The sequence below is a fragment of the Dermacentor andersoni genome, chromosome 11, assembly GCF_023375885.2.
Source record: "Dermacentor andersoni chromosome 11, qqDerAnde1_hic_scaffold, whole genome shotgun sequence".
Taxonomy (NCBI): domain Eukaryota; kingdom Metazoa; phylum Arthropoda; class Arachnida; order Ixodida; family Ixodidae; genus Dermacentor; species Dermacentor andersoni.
Genome location: NC_092824.1, coordinates 122,052,098 through 122,072,312, shown reverse-complemented (window position 1 = coordinate 122,072,312; position 20,215 = coordinate 122,052,098). Strand labels below are relative to the sequence as shown.

Here is a 20,215-nt window from a genome sequence, read left to right as displayed (position 1 = left end):
ATACACTGTTCTTTGCTGCTGGCACTTGTGCACACATGTCCATGACAAAAAATGCTTGATGTGTACACTCAAATATATACAGCATCAGCACTGATTCTGAGCAACATCTTCTCGCAAGCTCTCGCTGAAACCTGCCACACCACGGTCAATGAAGATATCGGTGTCTTCATCACTGACAACTTCTTCTTGCACTGGCAGCTGCCGCAGTTCGTCAAAAAAATCTCTCTCTTCATTGCGCAAGTTGTGCAGAACACATGCACCCATGGCAGTAAGTACGCACTGTTTGATGCTTGCAGCATCGACGAGATACAGCCGCCTGAAGCGCTGCTTCAGCAATCCGAAAGCATTCTCAACTGCAACTCTTTGCTGCGAATGAACCTCGTTGAACTTTTTCTTCCACGACGGGAAAGTAGCCTCGTTGTCTCGGTAAGGCGTCATCAGCCATGGTAGGAGGGGATATGCTGAATCTCCAAGGATATATCCATTGCAGCATTTCAACGCGGCTTCTTCAAAGAAAGGGCTTTCACGCAGCACCCTTGCGTCGTGTGCCGAGCCAGGGAATCCAATAAATACATCCAGGAACTTGTTTCTGTCATTGACAATGCCTTGAAGCACAATTGAAGGCCACTTCTTTCGGTCGTAGTAAGAATAAGGAGGTTCTGTCGGCTTGTTGATCTCGACGTGGCAGCCGTCAATACAGCCTACTGTGTTTTGGGGCCCCTTGCCACCGGTTTTCGCAAGGAAGCTCGCCTTGCTGCACTCCTGCTCCTGCCGGCCAGGCCCCGCAATAACCTCCTCACTGACACTGTTGAGCAAATCCAACATTTGCCCGACACAGCTGTGTACAGTCGACACGGCAAGGTCGAAGCGGTCAGCCAAAGAGTACATACTGCACTGTCCACCCAAGTAACACAAAACCACCAAGCATGTCTTTTCGGCACTAACCCTTGGACGTCCTCTTCTTGTCGCGCTCGGGAAGAACGGCGACGCCATGTATCCGGTAGCAAGTCTATCAAACGTCTCGCGCGATAGGTGGAAAAGTCTTTTAAATTCAAAATCAAAGTAGCGACTCACGACTTCTTCACAGCACTTAGGAATTCTATTGCGTTGCAACCTAGTTAGCTTCAGCGCTAGAATTGTGACAACATCGTCGAAGTCCTCGTCTTCACTGTCCGAGTCCATCAGCTCAATAACTGTTTGAACGATGGCTGCAGATGATGTGCCGCAATCCATAGCGCTTTCCACCATATCAACCAGCCTGTACACCCTTCAAAACACTTTCGCCTAACCGCGGCAGGCTGGATCAATTCATTTACAAAAGTCGACGTGCAGCTGGCGAAGCGCCAAGACCAGCAGAAGGCCTGCACTACCTGCACTTCAGCATTCGTTTCAGTTTGGCACTAGTGTCGCGCTATGCCTGAACTGCTGAACTGGCGCTGCATGAGTGTGGCACTTTTCTGAACTGCCAGGAACTAGTTCACGCAGTGCCAGGTAAATCGAACGGACCTATAGTTTTACCGCTCTAAAGAGCACTTCTGGCACTGAAACGTGCCAAAAAGCACAGAAGTGTTCCTCCGAGTAGAAGTGCCATGTTCGACGCGAGGAGCTATGTTAACAAATCAGGAAGATGACCTTGGGGAAGCCGGTCAAGAAATTTGCTCTCCGCTTGCCATAATTGGCCTGCATCACAATAAAGCACCGCCCCTAGCTTCGTTGCACCTTTCACGGTGTAAATCAACCGATAACTTGCCAAAAACACAAAAAATCGTACCGTCGCCAGCGGCGAGTCAGACTGTCAACATGGTGGGTCAACACAAGCTGGTGTTTCACTGGCGATTTTCTCGAGCCAGTCATGCTCGATTTGCGCCATCCTACTTTAGTCACGTGAAGTTCCACTACATTTTGAGAAAGCGAAACTATCTCCGAAAGTGTGATCACAAGAGAATACCACCTAAGGAAAGATCTGCCTTTTCCTCAGACAACAATGGTGAGTGAAGAGAACTTGTTTCCAAATTTTATCATTTCTTTTTCCATTCATCTCGTGTTACATTCGAAGTTTTATTACTTTTTCATTTCTTGTGACTGGAAGTCTACCTTTGCATTACAATCGCAGCTGCATTACATTGCAGTATATATGGTAGTTGGCTGCCACAGTGACCTATAATGTATCCAAGTGAAGCAAATGAGTTCACTCACCGAAAAAGGTTGAGCCTTGCACTACCATGGCCATTGTCCAGCTCGCCCTGTGTGAGTACACCCAGAACAGTGCTCTTGCCAACATCTACACTGCCCAGCACGGCCACCCGGATCTCAATGCTCTGCTGGTCTTCGGGCACCTTGCGCACCAGCACCTGCACCAAAATCACCAGAAAGGGTCTGCGAAAGGCATACAGTGCGATGATGCATGCAGCCCTAACATAGGAGGCATCATGGCACAAGACAAATGCATTTTAAGACGACTTGACTTTATGACAGCAGCAGAGTTGGGCAGACACTCACTGAATGAAAGACACACTCTTTTCGTCCAACATAATGTAGACTGGCAGCAGTGTTTTTTTTATTTTTGCACCGGTTACAGAGGTTGAAGACAGAGACTGACATCCATTGAGTGCGGTTTATTGCTGGAACAGCTGTGACTAAGATGGCGCTGGCACGAGCCCTCATACTCAGAGCATTGACCTCTTCTTTCTCTACAGTTGTCAACAGACTGTAGCGGCTGCCTAGCGCGTGTGTGCTTCTAGGAGGTATAGCCACTGTATAGGACGTCTGATGTGCAGGCTGTTCGACAGGGAATGACCTGACAATACTGCCCCTTCTTGGAAATGCTTTTGCACCATGGCCGATTTTCCATCTCAGAGGCAGCGTGTTTATGTTCTTGACAACTACACCATCACCGGGTTGTAAGTAGTACGACAGCATCAGCTTGCTGTGTTGAGCAGAATATAGAAATGGGAAGCATCCCTTCTCCCTCCGCTTCCCACCATGTTTGTTATAAATTTGCAACGTTGTGCACATGTGTCATAGGTCTTGAATTATGGGGTTTTACGTGCCAAAACCACTTTCTGATTATGAGGCACGCCGTAGTGGAGGACTCCGGAAATTTCGACCACCTGGGGTTCTTTAACGTGCACCTAAATCTAAGCACACGGGTGTTTTCGCATTTCGCCCCCATCGAAATGCGGCCGCCGTGGCCGGGATTTGATCCCGCGACCTCGTGCTCAGCAGCCCAACACCATAGCCACTGGGCAACCACGACGGGTCGAGAAATCGAACAAGATCCGGTATGGCATCTGAAATTTTGGCAGCCGTTATGCATTGTTTCTAGTATTGGTTCGATGAGTAAAAAAATGCAGTTCTGCCTGAAAAATGAAGCAATGAAAATGACAGCAAAGTATTAGACAACCACACACAGGTTCGTAGTTTTATTGGCCATATAAATTGCAGTAAACATTCACTTACCAATTAAATTAACAAGCACGGTGTCACGCATGCACAGGTAAACATAAACGTATCTCAGTCGATGACTCCAAACAATTGCTGCCATGACACTGATGTGATGAAGAGCTCAGGCATATGGGAGCAAACACTTAGTCTGCCTCTCACTTCAATGCACGTTCGAAGCTTGAGATTATTATGCGACCTGCAGTACTAGGTGTGTGGGAAGACAGTGCACATAAAGCCACCGGCCACCTCAGCACGCATCTGTGCTATGCTGCGCTGACAGCCAGGTTAGAGGAAGAGACCCACCTTGTCGAGCTGTCTCAGATGCTGTGCCACAGCGGCCAGACATGGGCTCCAAATTTAACTTGGCTCATACTGCAACTCTCATTCGTGCTACAGGTTAGACAGTGGTTATCACTCGTCACAAAAGGTAAAATTAAGATAGTTTATGCTAGTGACCACTGTTTTGTGTGAAAAGCAGCAGTTGGTATCATCAGCGATCAGCGATGGGAATGTGCTTAAACCAAATGGCTGACAGGGCAAGGAGCTGGCCCACCAGCTCCCTGCCATTGTGCAAGTGTATATATGCTCTAGTGGGGGGAAACTGCCATTTGTGAGCAACTATGCATCGAGAAAACTGCGGACAGCAAAGCACCACGCTGCGTGATGGTACGATTACCACGTAAACACATTTATTTGTTATAATAATTGTGTTTTTATTTTTTGTGCAATTGCCTTCGGTTTGAAAAGTGGTATATGCAGTGTTCTGTCATTACACAACATAATGTTGCCATAATTTTGGATAGAATGGACTTCAGATATGAAGGACCTTTTTCACTGCATCATGGTCTGTTGTAACAAGCGTTGACTGTATTGTGCAGCTGACAGCTGTTTATGGTACATTAGCTGACCATTTGAAGTATGGCTATGCACACAATACCAGCCACATAGTGAGAATCATTTGCCATAAGCATGCCGCACCTTATGGCAAGCTACCACCACAGGTGAGCACACACCTCCAAATCAGTCACTTCGAAGCACATTGACAAGGGTTGTGCACAGCGTGTCAGGTGTGCCTTCAAGTACACGCACAATTTAGAATGCATATGCAGAGTCAATAAATGCAGGAAGCCTGCCTGTCAACAAATCAGCATCACCAATAGTCAGGAAACCTCTGTCACCATTTGGAGTCGCCATACTTCGTAATTCCCTGCAGCAGTGCAGAGGCTATGAAGCTGGCTTGTTTGTGTGGTGCATGCAGTGCTCACAAGAAGCCCTTAATGCTTGCACGCACAGCAACAATACATGCACTAGCCCAGATAGTGATGTGGGAATTAGCTTTTATGATCTACGGAGACAGTATATCGACCAATTTAAGCTCATCCTTCGTTTTTCTTTGTATGCAAAGGTGCAATAACACCAAGAAAGTATTTCGGTGTGTCTGGTCCATAATATCAGGCGTGTCAGTGGGGAAACTACATAACCCCGAAGATGTTTTGTTATACTGAGTGGAGAAAAAGTACACAACCTACACGACCTCATGCATGTGCACGTAACTTTTGCCAGCGTCTTACCTAAAAGAGAGATGCTTCCAGCACCTATTTCTGTTACTTTCCTGTCTAAAGATTCAATCTGAAGTATGTAATAAAGATCGCATGATTGTCACACCAGTAATTTGCCTGTATTATCCTAAGCGTGCAACAGCGTACCTCAGCTGCCTTGCGGGCATTTCCTATGGAGCGCTCACGCAGCACAGTCAGCGAGGCACCCAGTTTGGTGGCCATGCACCCCAGAGTGGCCAAGGAGGCCGCCATGTCAGTCGCACTCAGTCCCACCAGCAGGCCTCCATCCTCCACGCCAATTTCATAGATGGCTTCGCCCTGGCCTGCATACATGCATGTATGCTCAGAAAGTGACACATCATTCTAATAACTTCAATGTCCGCACTAAAAGCACTGTATCTGCCAAGTTCACAGACTCTTAAAATATTCACTTCTTCCGAGTTAAAAAACAAGAACAGATCCGAAACCTTTAAGTTGCTCAAGCACTTTTGAAGATACTGGCACACCAGCAGCTGCCATGAGCCTTTTTCAGAAACAATAGTTTGAAACGGCATTCCTTCTTTATATGTTTTTACTGTGAAAAGCATGTCCAACTGTAAGCCTTACTAATCCTAGAGGCCAATTTATCACGACCATTCTTCTCTTAAAGAGCTACAGCCTTTAGGGTTACGGCCTCTAAAGAGCTACAGCATAAGGCCAAAGGACACTAGACTGTCGTCAAGCACAGATTACATATATCACACAGATCACACAGATCACACAGATCACACAGACTGTGTAAACATAAGATTACAGGAGCACGAGTCATCAAGACATGGCAACTCTCAGTCACACATTGCCTCGCACTGAAAAACATCATCTCAGTAAACTTGGCTCCAGTGATGGAGGCCAGTGGTGTTCAATGAGGGGCTGCTCATAACCTGGCACTGCCGTCTGCCTTGTCAGTATCATTTGGCACTACCTGTTTGTTCTAATAAAATGCTTTTCAGTATGGATAATTGGGCTATATCATTAGCAAGGTGAGCTAGAGCAGTACAACAGACACAAAAATGTGTCCTCTTTCTCCATTTTTGTTGTCACAATGCTCTAGTTTCTCAATTAATCAACTTTTCCTAAACAAAAAAAAAAACACTTTCATGGATTGTTCCTATTCTCATTAATACACTAGTAGCTTTTTGCTTCCATCAAAGTCCGGTTAAAAGCCAACTGCAACAAAATTCAGGGCCATATAGAAAGGTTAGTGTAGATATACAGCAGCCTCCAAGAAAAAACTTATCTGAAATACGGGCTTCATGAAAGGCTTGCAAAAGTAGATGTTCTTAAAGCAGAATGAAAAAACTAAATATGCAGATCCCATGCACTGCGGGAATCAATGCAGGTGAAGCTTTCTGTGCTGTTCGTATTCATTGATAGTATTTGGCGGTGATGTTGATGGCATATGACAGTCATGATATTGTCACAAGCTGTCATGAACCACACCTGCCGCGCATCCATTGGTCACTGAGACCACGCATTGCGGAACTAACACGTTTTTCTTGAGGCAGTTCCGGTGTACAGGTTCCACTGCAGCATCGAACGAGATAGGAGTCGGAGATGAACAGGCGACGGCAACACGCATCGCGGATAAGGCAGGCACAACTGTATCCTCAGACACGCACAACACACTCTCCGGGCAAGCTTCACCTTCAAGGAGCACAGGTGAAACACTGGTGTCGACAATGAGTTCTCCCGTCCGGCAGTCAACATTCGCACCACACAATTGCAAAAAGTAAATCCCCAGAATCACGTCATGCGAGGAGCGAGGAAGAACAGTAAACTCTGCATTAAAAACTTTCCCACCCAAAGACACATCCACGTTACACACACCAACCGGGTATAAGGATTCACCACTGACTCCACGGAAACTTGTGCACTGGTCCCAACGAAACATAACCTTGCATCCCAGAAGGCCTTTAAACCCCACACTCATGACCGAGACAGTTGCTCCCGTGTCGACTAAAGCCATTGTAGAGACCCCATCATTCAGTACATGAACCTTATTCTTTAGCATGAAAATAGTTGGAGGCAGTTGAGTCGGCAGCACACATTTTCCAGCGACCTGACCTCCATCGGCCGCGCTGGCTAGTTTCTCGGCGGGGGCGACACGAAACGGCGCCGAGGCGATGGTGACGTGAATCGCGGCCAAGGGGATGGTGATCGGGAGGCTCGGAAGGCTGGTGGTGGTGTCAGAGTACGGTCGGAGGCAGGGGAGCGGTAGCGGTTCCGGGTTCTTTCTTCTCCAAAGTAGGTCTCCTGGGCGGTGCATCGGTCCTCTCGAAAGTGGCTTCCTGAGGTGGAGTCTCCTGGCCACTGAGTGCGCAGTTGACGACCGCTAGACCGCATAGTCGGCGCTGACGATCCGTAGTTTGATGCTCGGCGTCGGCTACAGTACCTAGCTATATGGCCAGGCATGCCGCAGCAGTAACACACTGGCGAAGGGCGAACTTCAGAATGCGGATTGAAGTATTCTGCCGAAGACATCGGTTGAGGGTAACGAGGCTCTTCCCCTTGAAAGTCGTAGGTAGCGGCGAGTCTTCGTGGACGAAAGTTGCGTGGGCGTGGATCAAAACGTTGACGGGGTGAATTATTGCGTGGTGGTTCGGTCGTAATGTAATGCGGTTCGTCTCTGGAGTCGTTAAGATCCACGACGTTCACCGAGTAGTTCCAAGTAGCCGAAGGGGGTTCCCAAAGAGTGTCTCGGAAAACGGAGGAGCTACAATGTGGCGCCGCATAACGTGCCTGTTCGTCATGTCGCTGGAGCTCCTCGCGGACTATCTGGCGGATGGCGGACGAAAGGTCTGGGAGCGGAGGGCTCGTGTCAACACTTGCTACGGTCGTTACATTGGCCAGCCGTCCAAACTTTGGTGTAATTCGGCGAGTCTTCAGCGCCTCGAACGTACGACAGTGCCGTATCAGTTCTGATACAGTGTGCAAGTTCTCTTTACCAATGAGGAAGTTGTACACGTCTTCCGCTATTCCTTTTACCACGTGCCCCACTTTATCTTCCTCTGTCATTTGAGGGTTGACGGTACGGCACAGCTTCAAGACTTCTTCGATATAGGTAGTGCAAGTCTTGCCGGGTACCTGAGCTCTCTGGGCTAATGTGAGTTCCGCACGTTTCCTCTTTGCGTCCGAGTCACCGAAACACTTTTTGATCTCCTCAACGAAGCGTGTCCAAGTAGTTAGCACGTCCGCATGGTTGTCATACTATACCAACGCCGTGCCGGCCAAGAAGAAAACAACGTTCCTAAGCTGACTGGCAGCGTTCCAGTTATTGTATTGGCTTACCCTTTTGTAATGGGCTAGCCACTCATCCACATCTTCCTCTGCCTTCGCCGAGAACGTGCGTGGCTCCCGGTAGTGCTGGATAGGGACTGGGCTCGCCGAGGCACTGCTGGTGAGGGTATTTTGCTCGGTGGCCATGATTGAGCGCGACGGCGAAAGTCCGGCGAGGCGATGGCTTCGGCGTAGCTCTTGTGCTAGTGGCTCCGTTGTAGGTCGTGGGAGTTACCCCGCACAGCTCCACCAAATGTTACACACAAGGTGTTTAATGCAGAACCAGATGAATCTGGTTGATAGGTGCGGTTGTTGAAGAGCGGTTCCGCGGCAGCTTGGCTAAGTCGTTCTCCTCCTTCTTTCCTGTGGTTGTCTGCGTGGCAGGCGTGGTTCATGACAGCTTGTGACATCCCTCAGGATGACCAGCGCGCTGGGCCCTCCGTCTACAGGAATACGATTTCGTTATTTGCTACAAAAGTGGCCGGCGGCATGCTGACGCTGATTGTCTCTCTCGGATGCCACTTCAAACAACTGAATGTGATGCGGACAATTTTGATGAATACATCGCTTTTGTGTCCCCGGAATTTCCGGATATGGGTACCGTCATATCCGAGCAGCACAAGGACGAGAGCTTACAACCACTCTTCGCGGCAGCACAGGAGTCACCTGCAGGCAGTCACTTTCGCCTACGTGATGGAGGCGCGCTGTATAAGAAGAGCTACTCGACCACCGGTGCACGCTACCTTTTAGTTGTCCCCAAGAACCTTCGCCACCAAGTATTACACGCCATGCACGATGACCCAACTTCCGGTCATCTTGGTTCCACACGTACACTCTACCGGGCTGAAGAACGTTTTTACTGGCCTAAGATACGGAAAGATATCGAACGGTACGTCGCCAGCTGCTCTCAATGCCAGCGCTACAAGCGTCCACCACAAGCGCCACATGGCCTGCTTCAACCAGTTCCCCCTTCTAGCATCCCCTTTGAGCAAGTTGGTATAGATCTTCTGGGCCCTTTCCCGAGATCCTCCAAGGGTAATCGTTGGGTTATCGTTTGCGTAGATCACCTTACGCGCTATTGTGAGACCGCCGCATTGCCATCGGCCACAGCTACAGAAGTTTCTATCTTCTTGCTGGCTAACGTTATACTCCGACATGGACCTCCTCGCATAGTAATCAGCGATCGTGGGCGACAGTTTACCGCGGACGTGGTTGAAGAAACCCTTCGTCTGTGTTCATGTAGCTTCCGCCATTCTACGCCCTACCATCCACAAACTAATGGTCTGGTCGAGCGCACAAACAGAACGCTTGGAAAAATGCTGTCCATGTACGTCGATTCAGCACACAAGAATTGGGACAGTATCTTGCCTTTCATTACCTATGCCTTCAATACCGCGAGACACGAGACCACTGGTTACTCACCATTTTTCCTTCTGTATGCTCGTCCGCCGCGCTACACCCTCTACACCATATTTCCCTACTTCTCTCATGACAACGAATCAATTGATGAGATCCTATGTCGAGCAGAAGAAGCGCGACGCCTCGCTAGGCTACGCACCCTAGCATCGCAGGACCGGTCCAAGATACGCTATGACGGGCGTCACCGCCACGTTTACTTTGATCCTGGTGACCTTGTGTGGCTCTGGACGCCGTTGCGGAAGCGTGGCTTGTGCCAGAAGTTTCTTGCCCACTACGTCGGCCCTTACGTTATTCTGGAGCGCCTCAGCGAAGTAAACTACCGCATTGCGCGTCTCACGAGCAGTGGACGACGCTCGGCCAAGGCTGAAGTGACACACGTCGCGCGTCTGAGGCGTTACAACCCACGAGATGACTGACTCACCCGGCGGGCTTTGTCTGCCAGCGGGGAAATGTCACAAGCTGTCATGAACCACGCCTGCCGCGCAGACAACCAGAGGAAAGAAGGAGGAGAACGACGTTTGCCAAGCTGCCGCGAGACCGCTCTTCAACAACCGCGCCTATCAACCAGATTCATCTGGTTCTGCATTAAACACCTCGTGTGTAACAATATGACACAAAAGGAACAGTAGGTGATTTGTTGTCAAGTGAAGCAAATGCTTGATGACGATGTAATTCAACCCTCAACCAGCCTGTGGGCGTCCCCCGTTGTACTTATGAAAAAGAAAAACCGCACTGTTCAATTTTGTGTGGATTACCACAAACTGAACAAGTTGACGAAAAAAAGATGTCCACCCTCTTCTCCACATAGACGGATGGCTCTCTAGATCGCCTTCAACATGCCCGATACTTCTCATCAATGGATTTGCAAAGTGGATACTGGCAGATCGAACTTGATGAACGTGACTGCGAACATGATTGCATTCGGAACTCCTGACAGCCTGTATGAATCTAAGGTGAGGCCCTTCAGATTATGCTCAGCTCCCATGACCTTGCGAAGGATGATGGACACCATGCTGTCATGTCTTAAGTGGGAATCATGTCTCGTCTATTCAGATGCATCATTGTTTTTTCTCGGACTTACGAACATTTGCAGCGACTTCATTCATTGTTCCTTGCAATTGGCTTTGCAGGCCTATCATTAAAACCTGAGAAATGTCACTTCGGTTATAGGGAGATGAAGCTCCTCGATCATGTTGTCGGTCATGATGGTGTTTGACCAGACCCCGAAAAGAATATGACTGTTGCCACATTTCCACCACGTGCCAACAAACGTAGCGTGCACCACTTCTTGGGCTTCTGCGCATACTGCAGACGTCTTGTGGATAATTTTTCGAAACTCGCAGAACCCCTGGCTCGTTCTACAAAGGAGGATATCCTGTTTGTTTGGGGTCCGGAGCAGAGAGACATCTTCTCCCAGCTTCAGCAGAGCCTCCAGACACAGCCCTTACTTGGGCACTTGGATGAAGATACCAACACTGAACTGCACACTGATGCTAGCAACAGTGGCCTTGGTGTAGTCCTTGTGCAGTGACAAGATGGTGTTGAATGCGCTTTTGCTTATGCTAGCCACACTTTAACTTCTGCAGAAACTAACTACTCTACCCCTGAAAAAGAATGCCAAGCTGTCGTCTGGGCGATGAGTGTGTGGGCAATCAGCCAACAAAAGGCAAGAGCCTTTGGTTGGCTAGCTAATCTCAAAGATCCTTCAGGGCGTCTCACCGGGAAGAGACTTCATCTTCTAAAGTTTTATGTAACAATCATCTATAAGTCTGGCCAGAGGCACACTGATGCTGACTGTCTTTCAAGTGCTCCACTTGCAAAGGTGTCAAGTGATACGGATGACTACAGTCGTTTCCTTTGCACTGTCAATATATCTGACTTGGCTCAGCAACACTGGGAAGATTTATAACTCTGGCAACTTATCAACTATCTTGAAGGCCGCAATTCGTATCCTCCACGGACATCCGCACGTTCACCATCCTGGTTCTGTGTCCGTGGCAATGTCTTGTACAAAAAGAATTTCCACCCATTGGTGACTGGACATCTCCTTGTCGTTCCACCCGTGCCGCGTGCAGATATTCTGTCCACTTGCCACAATGAGCCCTCTTCCAGCTATTTGGGATTCATGCATACCTTGGCCCGAATTCGTCATCGCTACTACTGGCCTAAGCTTGCCCAGGAAGCCAAGCATTACATGAGAACACGCCGCGACCGCCAGTGCCGAAAGGTTCCACCTCAGCGCCCAGCCAGTTTCCTGAATCCTGTTACACTGCTAACACCACCCCTTCTACAAATCGGTATGGACTTGCTCGGGCCCTTCCCTCAGTCTATTGCTGGCAACCGCTAGGTCGTGGTTGCGACTGATTATTTGACGCGATACTGCGAAACTGGAGCCCTTCAGCGAGCCACAGCCGGTGATGTCACGAACTTTTTCATCCACAACATCCAGCATGGTGCACCAGCAGTAGTCACAACAGATCGTGGTACAGCTTTCACAGCGCAGATGATGCAAGATGTCATGATGCTTAATGGAGCAGCTCATTGCCGAGCCACTGCATTTCATCCTCAGACCAATGGTCTTACAGAGAGGTTAAACAAGACAATCGCTGACAGTATTTTTATGTATGTCAACAGCAACCACAGGGACTGGGACAATGTTTTCCCTTACGTTAGATTCGCATCCAACACTGCTGTTCAAGAAACTACTGGGTTCAATCTTTTCTGGTTGCTCCACGGCCGTGAGGCAACCACCGTGCTAGACGCCATGCTCCTACCTGCCCAATACGTCATCACCATTGACATGGATGAATTTACCTGACTCGCAGATGCAGCTTGCAAGCTTGCATGCAAGCGAATTCAGAGTCAACAATACGTAGATTCTAAGAGGTATAACACTCGCCATCGCGAGGTTATCTACCAACCCAGTGATCAAGCTTGGGTATGGACCCCCATTCGCCAATGTGGTTGGTCGGAAATGTTACCACGCCGCTACTTCGCTCCCTACAGAGTGCTGCGCCACCTCAGCGAGGTCAACTATGAAGTTCTCCCTGAAGACACCACTCGGCGATCCTGTCGTGTGCATCAGAAGGACATTGTCCATGTTTCCAGGATGAAACCGCACCACTGACGTTGACAAGACCATTCTCATTTCTACTCGCGTCCTTCCTGCTTGTGTGACCCTTTCCTCTTCATAAACTTCATCAGTGTGTGCTTTGTATGTTTATTTATCTTTTTTGCATTTGGAGCATCGAGAAGATGCTTTCTGGAAGTGGGGTAATGCCACGTGCAAGCAGTTGGCTGTTTTGTGGGCTTGCCGCTTCTGTAAACGATTAACTAAGCTGGATGTCAACAGCGACGGAGACACGTTCTCAGTGCAGGTGTTGGACTTGATCTCTTCAATTTCTTTAAATTAAGTTTCACAGTTCTCGCCATATATACAGTAAAGGTAACTATATGATGTTAAATGTTACCTTGCCTGCCCAACATGTCTGTCCACATAGTACACAGAACACAGAGAGACGTATCATTCATTCATTCATTCATTCATTCATTCATTCATTCATTCATTCATTCATTCATTCATTCATTCATTCATTCCGTTACTGAGAGAGCCCAAATGAGCAATGCTTTCTGACGATGCATTTTTTTCCCCCGTGTCACGTTAGGTGAACTGCCATGAGTACAGAGGGGTAAGGTTAATCACAGTTCGGCAGTGGTGCGACACGGTCACGCGCATTGACTTTCCTGCTTCTTGCAGCTTAACTATAAGGTGGCTGGTAGCTGTATTGAAAGTTTGTTTTCTCATTTGGACAAGACTGCACTGCCAAGGGGCAGATCCTAATCTACCAAGAAAGAAATTGATGTCGCCAACTGATATCAGCCTGGACCTGCTACCGAGCATGCGCCAACATCAGCCCCACCTGGATCAACTATAGAAGGACCCTGCTACTGCCAGAGACGTTTAGTTCGGCAGTGGTGCGACATGGTCACGCGCATTGACTTTCCTGCTTTTCGTAGCTTGACTATACGGTGGCTGGAGGCTACATCGAAAGTTTGCTTTCCCCACTGGACAAGCCTGCACTGCCAATCTACCAAGTGTGTGTGTGTGTGTGTGTGTGTGTGCGCGCGTGTGTGTGTGTGTTGTGTGTGTGTGTGTGTGTGTGTGTGTGTGTGTGTGTGTGTGTGCGTGCGTGCGTGCGTGTGCATGTGTGCGCACGCGCGCATTACTTAACATGGAAGAGAACCTAAAAATTTTTGGGCAAGGGAAATTCAAGCGCTTCAGAAAAGTGTTCAGTACTGTAGCAATACCTGCGATACAGTGGCTGAATGTCACAAGGAGGTCAAAGAACTTATGAAAGAAATTAAGTCACTCAAGACTAGCAACCAAGCTCTGCAGGAGGAAAGCCGCAGGCTAACCCACCGAATCGAAGACCTCGAACGCTATTCTCGAACAAACAACATTGAAATTAAGGGCGCTCGCGCAGACTATGAGCCACTTGAAGCCATCACGAAGTTGGCCAAGTTTATCGAAGAGCCTCTGACCGAAAGTGACATTGATGTTTGTCATAAAGTACCAAGCGTAAATGGAAATGAAAGAAACATTGTCGTGCGGTTTATGAGGCGAGGAAAGTGTAATGCAGTCCTTACGAAAGCAAAGAAAATGCAGATCACGACTGCTTTGCTGGGGCACAGGAAATCGAGTGCCATGCACATCAACGAGCATCTCAGCCGAAAAAGCAAGCAGATACTTAGCGCTGCAACAGCAAAAAAGAGGCAGGTGGGGTGGAAGCACGTATGGACTAAGGACGGGAAAGTCTTCGCACCTCGAGAAGATGGCTCCCCTGTGCTTCGGTTCATCAGCCCCGAGGACGTACAGCTCATGACAAACAATGCGGAAGAGCCGTGATAAGCCTTTCAGAGCAATCTCTTTCAATCCCAAGCTTATGTCTTATTTTGTTGTTGCACCAAGATGGCTGTTGCGCCAAAAAGCCTAAACACACTGCGAAACAAGAACTCTCCAGCCTTCCTTCATCTTAATGCGCAATCATTGGAAAATAAGCACGATGATATAGATTTGCTCATTGATTCTACTGGTGTTCACTATGATGCCATAATGGTCTCGAAAACTTGGTACTCGCGACAAAACTCGCGACAAAACATTCCGTTTACGTGTACTGGTTATCAAACATTCGTGCTAAACTGTCCGCAACGCCGGGGCGGTGGCGTGTTGCACTTGCTTAGTTGCGCTCACAAAGGGCAAATTCTGAAGGAATTCTCTGTCTCAAATGATCATTTTGAAATATTAACTGTACAAAACAGCTCCAGGATTATATCGGTGGTCTACCGGCCTCCTAATGCTCAGTGTCAAGTTTTTCTTTATTTTCTTCTAGGAAATGTTAGAATTTGTGTCCCGAAACAAGTATGTACTGTTTCTCAGCGGTAACTTGAATATATATTTGCTATCTGTTTTCAGCATAAGCAGTGATATACAGTCAATTCTCATATCTAGTGGACTTAAAAATGTTATAAATAACCAACCCGCATGACTGATAGAACATTGAGTCTACTTTATCTCTTTATCACAAATGCAGACTGTGAAATTGTGTCAAGTGGAACACTTATGTGCGATATTAGTGATCATCTTCCTGTCTTTGCTTTTATTTCTGATGGAAATGAAGTAAAGCGTGAACGTAGCAGTCCTGTGCATACGCAGGATATTACGGATTGTTCCCTTCACGCCTTTCAAATGGAAGTTCGGATTCATGATTGCAGTCACATTCCATCGTGTACCGACGCAGATAGCATGTACGAAGCGTTCATTGCGGATTTTAAAGCTATATATAAAAAACATTTTTCAGATATCGTTATCAGAAAATGTAAGAAGTCTCGAAGACCTTGGATAAGCACTTCCCTTCACAAGCAGATAAATTTGAAAAATCACATGTACTGGGAATTTGTGAAAACTAGAGATATAGACCAACTTAAGGCTTTCAAGGTGTTTAGAAGTAAGCTCAATGCTAAACTATATGCTGCGAAAAAAAAAGAGTATTACCAAGCCTATTTTAACGATGTGGTGAGCAACTCTGCTCTGTTCTGGAAGCGACTAAACAGTCTTATAAAACAGACCAATGTTTCTAATGTTGACAGCATGCTTGTGAACAACCGCGTTGTCTGAACAGCAGATCTTTCAAATGTTTTGAATGATCATTTCATAGCTGTAGGAGAGCCTACAAGTTGTAACAGAACAAGCATACCCTGGATATAGCACAATTTCCTGGTAGTATGGTGTTTCTTCCCACTAGTGAGAATGAAGTTAAAAATTTGTTTTATAGCCTAAAAAATTCCAAGTGACATGATGCAAATGATGTGCAAGTTAAGCCAGTTAAACTTGTTATAGACATAATTGTGCCCATTTTAGTTGAAATTTACAGCTTATACTTAGACAAGGGCTGCTTTCTGAAGGAAATGCAGATTGAAAAAGTGGTAGCAATCCACGAAGGTGGAAATAAAAATGACCCAAATAATTTTAGGCCGATTTCCATTTTACCTGTTTTTTCGAAAGGCTTTAAAAAATCATACACAAGCAATTGTATGGTTTCTTAGACAAGCACTCGGTCATCTCGACATCACAGTATGGTCTTCTCAAAGGCAAATCGACGGAATTGGCTTTACTAACACAAAAATAATTTATAACTACAGTGCTTGATGCGAAAGAACTGGCTTTCGGTAAATATTTAGATTTCATGAAAGCCATTCGATACTGTACATCATATCACACCTTTAGCTAAGCTTGAACAACACGGAGTACGTGGTCACGCAAACAAGTTTTTGTCTTCGCGTCTGCAACATCGGTCTCGGTACGTTTGCCATAATCATTCAAACTCAAAAATAAACCTATCCCACATGGTGTGCCAGGAGGGAGCATTCTCAGACCACTTCTTTTCGTTGTTTACATTAGTAATCTTTCTTTGAACGCTGAAAATATCAAATGGATAGGATATGCAGACGATACCACAATTTTTTTCAGTGGCACTATTCCAGACACTCTTGTCAATTATGCAAACATTGTGCTCCAGGATATCGCAAACTGGTGTGATAGAAACTATTTAATAATTAATGTTAAAACAACACATGCGATCATGTTTCGCCCAAAGCATAAGGCCGTAAATCTTGAAGACAGGTTGTATTTAAAAAGTGAGGAAATTAAAATTTTCCATGAGGTTAAAACACTAGGAGCTATATTTTCAGAAAATCTGCTTTGGAACAAACATGTCGAATGTCTTTGCGGAAAGCTAAACAGAATAACGGGACTGTTACATAGACACCGACATGTCTTGCCTACCATTCTGAAACGAACTGTGTATAACTTACTTTTTCTTTCTACACTAAATGATTGTCACCTAGTCTGGGCAACGTCGTCAAAACAAAACATCGTTAAACTAAAATTATGTCAAAAACAAGCAATTTGTGCTGTAGCTAATCTTTCCTCCAAAGAACAGGTCTAAATATTTTTACGAATACAAAATAATGCTGGTTGAATTCATTTATTCATTTCGTCTAGCATGCATGTACAGAACAACGTTGAGAAGGGGAAATGTTGATTATGTACATTTGTTTAACCTGAATCGTTGCGAAATTCCCTAAAACACGAGACATGCCGACATTTGGTTAACATGCTTTTGTTGTACTAATTATGGAAAGCAATCTGTATTTTAGCGCATTGCTGATCTTCTAAACACCCTAATTACAAGTGGATTAAACTCGGATACTATGCCTCCTCGTCCCCTTTCCACTCATTTCTTTTCACAAAATCCCGCTGTGTGATTCCTGTACTTGTATTTGATTACTGTATACATATTGGTATGCATGTGCATGTGCATTCCTACCTATGTGTATGTATATGTGTGTGTGCCCATATGTGTATGTCATCTATTTATATCTAGTTTGATGCATCGGGTTATTCATTTTTGTTTTCATTTTCTTTTTAACTGCATTGCCACAGCTTACTTTCTGAAATTATTTCGTATGCACCTCTCTGATACCGTTGCATTTTTTCTGTGCCACAAAAAAAATAATTACTGCCTGTACATCTATGTTACTATTTCTTTTTTTCTTCACATTTTCTGTAAAGTGCCTAGACTTATGTTTTTATGTGCGTATGTTACTGCTGCACACTGTCAAATTGTACTATATGGGGCCGGGCTTAGTCAAGCTGCAGTAATGCAGCTTTTTCCCGCCACCCCTTTTCTCTCTTTGTTGAGAGATGAAATAAAATTTTGCTTTGATTTGACTTGTTTCCTGACTGCATTGGTAGCGGATCCAGTTGTACCCATTCCCTGCCACCTCTCTCTTTCTACTCCCTCTCTAACATTCTCCCTACCTCCTCCCTGGACTGTCATTGCTGTTGCGCGTGAGCAAGGAGGTAAGCACGGCAGCTCCTTCAATGCTTCTGCAGCAGGGGGAGGGGGGGGGGGGAACACGCCAATCAAGGTGTCCAGAAGGTATTGTTGTGTCCCCCAGGCTGCTTCAGAAGGCATTGTGGCATCCCCCAAGGCACGTCAGAGCATTGTGGTCTCGCTCTACGGAAACATCACTGATGTCACCTATCTCGTCTCCCGCACCCCTGCCTTGAGCTCTCAACCACTCCCAGATGCAGTGTGCAAGGCAGCAGCAGTGGAAAAGTCGAAGGAAGAGGTAAAGAAGGCTTCACTTTAAAGAACTGCCATTGCCCCAAGTGATGCATGGCTCAGAATGTGCGGCTCCTAGGCACGACCTCCAAGATTAGGTTCTGCTAGCATGTGCCCATGGTGCACTAAAACATCTTGGAGGGCACATGCTGGAATGTGCATCATATCCACTAACCTCTCAATGCGTGCGTCGTCTGTTTAGGTGCTATTTAGAAGCTGCTAATAAGAAAACTATACAATTACCAGCCATGTAGCTTTACCAAGATTGTTTCAGTACAACAGTAAATTTCCACTAATTCGATTCTGGCTAATACAACTTTTTGGTTGTCTCGATCCTGTCTGGCACCCATGCAATTCTATGGGCCCAGCCTTTCGTTATTCTGATCCTAAACCTGGCCTTCGCTGGAGAATTCAAACTTGACCAGTCAGCACGCACATGCCTGACCCCTTGGTGACTCCAATAACGACCCCTTATGTGGCACCAACTGCCTCGGCACAGATTAGAAAACTGTGAATGTGTTGAATACATATCATCTCTTGTTGAAAACAACAATTTTTGGCCTGCCCTAGGAATATTTGCAATCAATAACCATAGCTCCCCAATGTCTAGTTACAGTCTCTACCCAATCATAATGCACACTTTTTTTTCTCTACAAAATTGGCCGAAACATGCCTGCGTGGTGCAATTGGATACAAAACCAAAGCTGCCTTCACGGTGTTTGTATGCTTTACAGCAAAACAAAGATGTACTGTGGCAAAGATGCCTTTAGGAAACCGGCCACCATTATACAACACTTTTTTTCTTGCTAAAACATTGGGTGTGCATTAGATTTCTACTTTGTTTAGGAGCTTTAATGGCATTTCCAGTTAGTTTGTTACTTTGTACAAATAGAAAATCGTGCCCATTTGATTTGGGTGTATGTTAGAATTGGGAAAATACAGGAAAATGCAACAGGGGTATGTTCTGGCGTATTATTGCAATAGCAACTATACGGACACTCCAGGTGCATTTCCACTGTCATCGCCGCCATGGTATTCCGTATAAAGTTCAAGTGAGATAACACCGTCGCAGTGTGCCGTATGCTGTATATGTGCGAGTCAATGCGTGCGAGGGTGAGAGAGAGAGAGGGCTCTTTATAAGAAAAACAGAGAATTTTGCCAGCGCGTATATAACCGCTGACATGCTACTCTGTATAGGGATGGGGAATGGGATTAAAAGATTCCAGAGGAGAGTGGGAGAAAAAGAGAATAAAAATAAATATGAAATGTCCAAGTGGACCTGACACTAATATTTACAGGTGACATGGCGGGTAAATTTAGGCTTTTGTATATGAAGTGTGCAATCTTTAAAGCTTTCCTACTAGACCAATTTCTGACAGGTATTTGAACAATAAATCGAAAACCCACCGCTCTTTTGAAAGACCGGGCATTAGACCTAAGATGCTCGGTAATGTTAGCAGTTCGTGGCAAATCATGCCCATTTGTTGCTCAAAAAATTGTCTCTCGTCGCGGTACGCGGGGCATTCTAGTACATAATATGTGCTCCATTGTCTCGTAAGTTGCAACAGTTATCACAGTATGGGTTAGTGGTAAGCCCTATGCGATACAGATAATTGTTTGTGTATGCCATGTTTAGTTGAAGACATGGTACAATGTCTCTAAGTGTCAAGGAAGTGGTCGTGGAATTTTCGGTCTCACTTCTGGGTCAATGTAATGCAGGAACTTATCTTGGTGAAGTGGCAGATTCCAGATGCGATCTTTTTCTTGATAGGCATATTTTTTTGCCATGTT

General features: G+C 46.3%; 2 protein-coding genes across 6 annotated transcripts in view; both read right to left on the bottom strand.

Moving 5' to 3' along the window:
* LOC126539328 (GTP-binding protein 2) overlaps positions 1 to 20,215 on the bottom strand; it is a 134,586-nt gene that overhangs the window by 92,458 nt on the left and 21,913 nt on the right. For all 5 annotated transcript variants that reach the window (XM_055075515.2, XM_055075516.2, XM_055075517.2 and 2 more), the window contains 2 exons: positions 5,151 to 5,326; positions 2,197 to 2,351 (listed from right to left, as the gene is read on the bottom strand). In XM_055075515.2, coding sequence (XP_054931490.1) covers positions 2,197 to 2,351; positions 5,151 to 5,326 — 331 coding nt within the window. The remainder of the gene's footprint in view (positions 1 to 2,196; positions 2,352 to 5,150; positions 5,327 to 20,215) is intronic.
* On the bottom strand, positions 85 to 1,233 carry LOC140214164 (uncharacterized). The gene has a single exon (XM_072285524.1). The coding sequence runs from the start codon at positions 1,231 to 1,233 to the stop codon at positions 85 to 87; it is 1,149 nt and encodes a 382-aa protein (XP_072141625.1).